Genomic DNA, 5,107 nt, shown 5'->3' on the forward strand with positions numbered 1-5,107 from the left:
TTCGCGCCATTTGTGGCGGTGCGATAAAGGCCGATTCTCATGAGATTAAAGTTAACATTTCCTCTGTAAGGCCATATTCCAAAACTTCCTCTCTGAGGAAAATTTTACTCGAAAATATATAGTACACGTGGCGTTACACTATAAGACATAGAGTAAAATCTTCCTTAAAGAGAAAGTTTTGGAGCGTAGCCTAAGTTGATAGTTGGTTACAAGATAGAAAATTTCTGGAAACTCGAAAATCTTTCTATCCTACAACCAATAAACAGCTTAAAAAATTTGTTCATGTTAAATGAAAGTACTAACCTAATTTTTTTTTTATATTAAAATCAATAAAAATCAATAATTTTATGATTTTGTAAATCTAAATTCTAATAAAATTAAATATTAATATATTAATATATTAAAAAATTACAACATGTTTAAAAAAGGATGTAGATATCACTTATTAAATCAATCACTTATTATAATCCAAAAAAACAAAATTCCGAATTAATTATTCCGCTCTTTTTCTTTCATATATCAAATGTAAATAACAAATTAGTAATTTTATTTAATTTATTCCTCTAATTTTTCTCATTTGTCAAAAAACAATAATACATATTAATATATTATTTTAATAGTATAAATTTAATAGTATAAATATTACTCAATAAGTTATAATTACGGATTTGTCGAATCAACAAAATTGCTCAAAAGAAAATTTTGAATTGTACAATCGTCATATTTCTAATTATTTTTTTTACATATGAATAACAATAGAAAATCAATAAATTTATCCGATTAAACAAATATGTATATTACATTGTATATTACATTTTAAATTGATTACAATTTCAAAATTGATTTTTTAGACTATGTGATATGACAGTCTTTTGTTCTACACACGATTGGTTCATTTCTCCGCTCATTTACCCACGTCTGTTTTTTCTTGGCTGTTTTATGCAATTATTTGCGATTATCTATCCGCGCAAATTTTTCTAGCTTCTCGAAAGATCTTGAACGATAATCAATTATTTAAATTACTTGCGATAATAACTAAGACCAGCTGTTTCATGATTTACTATGTACAAAATTTACTCTTGTAAGAATTTGTTTCTATAATAGATTTGTCGGAAAGATATTTCCTTCAGGAAAGAAATCACTCCATGAAGGTATAGCATATTTAATGTATAAAAATCGTACGAAATCGCAGATCAGTTCATCAAGAGTTACGATAATCATATGGTTCAATATATGATCAAGATAATGATTCCCATTCGATTGAACCGAACACATCGAGCGTTGCAAAGAATTACAGGAGGTCGCCACGCTCGACGACCTTGCTTTGACTTTGGGATGCCAACTTATCGTGGCTTAGCCTCGTCGAGCTGTGATCGGTTTTGTGACGTTACGTATCTCGTTGGTAAAGGGTTAACAAGGCTTGTCATATCTAGCGATACACGCCTCTTCTCCAAGAATATCGCATTAAACGGAGTAATAAGAGAAAACACCATCGCAATGGCATTCAACAAGCTTAGCATCGATAAAGTGGAGTTGGCGGACAAGAGGGTGCTTATACGGTACGTGTATGGTTCTCTGAAAGCTCTTTTTTCTGTTGTTTTGCTGTACTACTTATTGTTCTTGCTAAATTTTATACTTATCCCATACAGTACAAATCATTCCAGCAATGTTACAGCATTATTGCAACATTTTAACAATATTGCAGCAACATTGCAATGTTCCAGCAATATTGCAGTAAATAATAGTGACAATGTTCAGCAGAGAAAACAGCTTTGCAATTCTTATTCTTTATAATATGATTAATTTATATATTTAGATCCAAAGGCAAGACCAATCATATTGAAGAATTTTAAAACAGTTGCAAAACTGCTCTTTCTGATGAATGCAGTCATTCAGTAATGTTGTAACAATGTTACTGCAAGTTTAGTGCTGTATATTTCATTTGAGTATAAAAAGTATACAAAATAGTTTAGAAAAAACAGACCCAAAATCTTTTTAAGAAAAGAAGGCAGTAAGTAATCATACACAAATACATGCATATAATGGAACAAAATAACTTTCCAGGGTTGATTTCAATGTGCCGCTGAAGGAGGGTAAGATAACAAATAATCAGAGAATAGTCGCTGCACTGGACACAGTGAAATATGCTATTGATAAAAAGGTCAAGTCGATCGTGCTAATGTCTCATCTGGGCCGACCAGACGGTAAGAGGGACGAAAAGTATACATTGAAACCTGTGGCCGAAGAATTGAAAACTCTGTTAGGAAGAGAGATTTTGTTTTTGAATGACTGTGTCGGACCAGAAGTAGAAACTGCTTGTGCCAATCCAGCATCCGGTACTATTATTTTGTTGGAAAATCTGAGATTTCATATCGAGGAGGAGGGAAAAGGAGTAGGTCCCGATGGAAGTAAGGTATGAAAAATTATTTTCATTACTCAAGCACTTTAATTACTTTAATCCTGTACAATCTGGATTTTTTTTTACACAAGCTAAATTAAACAAAAATAAAAATTTTACGCTCAAAATTTTTTTGTTCAAATTTCAATTTTTATTATAATAAAGATTTTAAAACAAATTAACATTTGAGTTAAAAAATTATTTGATAATATAATAGAGATGTTAGAAAGTAACCTTGAATTTTCCACATTTTTTGAAATCTTAGAATAACAAAAAAAACTTTAGTTGTACAAAAAGATTTAGATTACAGATGGAGGAAGTAAAAATATAATTGCAGATATTAATTTAATCCTTAGGATTGAGTTATTCATGTCCTACATATTTTTTTGAAATATTAGAAGCTAAATAAAAAATTTCTTTTTTTCTTTTTTTTTAATACATCACTTTACCAATACTTTCTAAAAATGTTAAAATATATGTAAGAATCACTTCATAATTTTTGTATGCTTGTAAACATGATATAAATTAATTTCGAACATGAATTTCGATCCATCATGTATAGTAAAAGACTGAAAAATCATGTATATTAAGAATTCAATGTAAATTATTTTAAAATATGTAAAAATATGACTTAAGACTAATATATCATTTATTTTAGATTAAAGCTGACAAAGATAAAGTTGCTGAGTTTAGAACATCTCTGAGAAAGCTAGGAGATGTGTATATAAACGATGCCTTTGGAACCGCTCATCGTGCTCATAGTTCTATGATGGGAGATGGATTTGACATAAGAGCAAGCGGTTTTCTGTTGAAGAAGGAACTCGCATACTTTGAAAAAGCTCTAGATAATCCAGAAAGACCATTTTTAGCTATACTCGGAGGGGCTAAGATTGCTGACAAGATTCAATTAATTAATAATCTTCTGGATAAAGTGAACGAAATGATTATTGGAGGTGGTATGGCCTATACATTCTTAAAAGTGTCCAAATGTATGAAGGTACGTAATATTTGGTAAGAATTGTAAACAATACTGATATCTAATTAAATATTTCTGATTTTTATATTTATGTGATTCTAGATTGGAAACTCATTGTTTGACGAAGAAGGAGCAAAAATTGTGAACGATCTATTAGATAAAGCAAAAAAGAATAATGTCCAAATTCACTTGCCAGTGGATTTTGTGACCGCCGATAAATTTGCAGAGAATGCAGCAGTAGGAGCTGCGGATGTTAAGTGTGGTATACCTGATGGATGGATGGGTCTTGATGTTGGTCCAAAATCAAGAGATTTGTTTGCAGGCAAGTACATTTTCTTCATTACTCATAGCCAATTATTATAAATTTTTCAAAAAATATATAGTAAGCTGCCAAAAATTTTCAACTAATGAGTAATTATATTCCTTAGATAAAGAATCTTTAGAAATAAAAGCTCTAATATAAAAGTTTAATATATTCTATTTAAAATATCGTGTTCTTAGTCTTACATTCAAATTAATTATAACAAGAATTTTAACTTATAAATTAAAATAGATTAATACACAAAAAAAACAGATAAAACACATTAAAAACAGATTAACATACAAAAATTATTTTAAAAGTATATGTTTTTTTTGCCAGAAACTTTTAACAGCCACCGTATATGTAATAATACATTAAGTTTTTGATATTAGAAACATTACTAATTATATTATCTTGATACAGAACCAATTAAAAGAGCAAAGGTGATAGTATGGAATGGTCCAGTGGGAGTGTTTGAGTTTGAGAACTTCAATAAGGGTACAAAAAGTTTAATGGACAATGTCGTTGAAGCCACAACTCAGGGAACGATTACTATTATCGGTGGAGGTGACACGGCAACATGTGCAGCTAAGTGGAAAACGGAGGATAAAGTGAGTCACGTGAGCACCGGTGGTGGTGCAAGTTTAGAACTTCTGGAAGGTAAAGTATTGCCTGGAGTTGCCGCTCTTTCTTCATCGTAAATCTGTCTCCGAAATATTAATGTGAAATAAAATAATGATCAATCGTTCTGACAACGTGACATTCATCAGTTCTATAGAAATTTAATGAGTAGCGTTCGAATGTTGGGAGTCATGATTTCTTCCACCATGATTGGAGTGACAGAGATCTTAGTCAAATTTGGCGTTAGTGAGATTCACATAGAAAGATGTTCACAAAGATATATCTATTTTTTTATTTTTAACTTGTCAATATAATCATGTTGCTTTGTTTTTCGAAATCTTAACATTCTTTTACGAGAAATATTAAACTTATACGTTGGCATACTCTTAGATCTCTATGATATAATTGTATTGCTGTACAGTTTAGTATATAACGCATCAAATATTATGTATATTATGTGCGAAAATATAATATACTAAGACAATATGTATCATTAGCTATTAAGTAAATAATTGTAAGGAGAGACAGTTGCCGTTATACTAATAATGTAATCGTCCCTGCACGGTAAAAAGTTCGCTCATAGTTTGAACACAAACTTCGAATTACTCTGCATCGTATTAAAATGTAAATAACTTTTATTTAATAGAGTAATTATATACTTTCGGCCATCTGTATAATGTCGAAAATAAATACTGAACGCATTTTTTTATGCCTTTTTTGATACCTGTGTACTAAACGGCTTGATACATGTATATGTAATTGTAAAATTATATTTTTATAGTAAATAAGTATATATATATATATATATATA

General features: G+C 29.9%; 1 protein-coding gene across 1 annotated transcript; it reads left to right on the forward strand.

Annotated features, from left to right (window-relative positions):
• Window positions 1-1,304: 1,304 nt before the first annotated feature.
• LOC108693473 (phosphoglycerate kinase) lies at window positions 1,305-5,001 on the forward strand. Its single transcript, XM_018202449.1, has 5 exons — window positions 1,305-1,559; window positions 2,065-2,413; window positions 3,057-3,395; window positions 3,477-3,696; window positions 4,099-5,001. Exons 1-5 carry the CDS (start codon window positions 1,336-1,338, stop codon window positions 4,374-4,376), a joined length of 1,410 nt encoding a protein of 469 aa, XP_018057938.1. The 5' UTR covers window positions 1,305-1,335; the 3' UTR covers window positions 4,377-5,001.
• The last annotated feature ends 106 nt before the right edge of the window (window positions 5,002-5,107 follow it).

Source organism: Atta colombica, unplaced genomic scaffold (assembly GCF_001594045.1).
Source record: "Atta colombica isolate Treedump-2 unplaced genomic scaffold, Acol1.0 scaffold9, whole genome shotgun sequence".
NCBI classification, from domain to species: domain Eukaryota; kingdom Metazoa; phylum Arthropoda; class Insecta; order Hymenoptera; family Formicidae; genus Atta; species Atta colombica.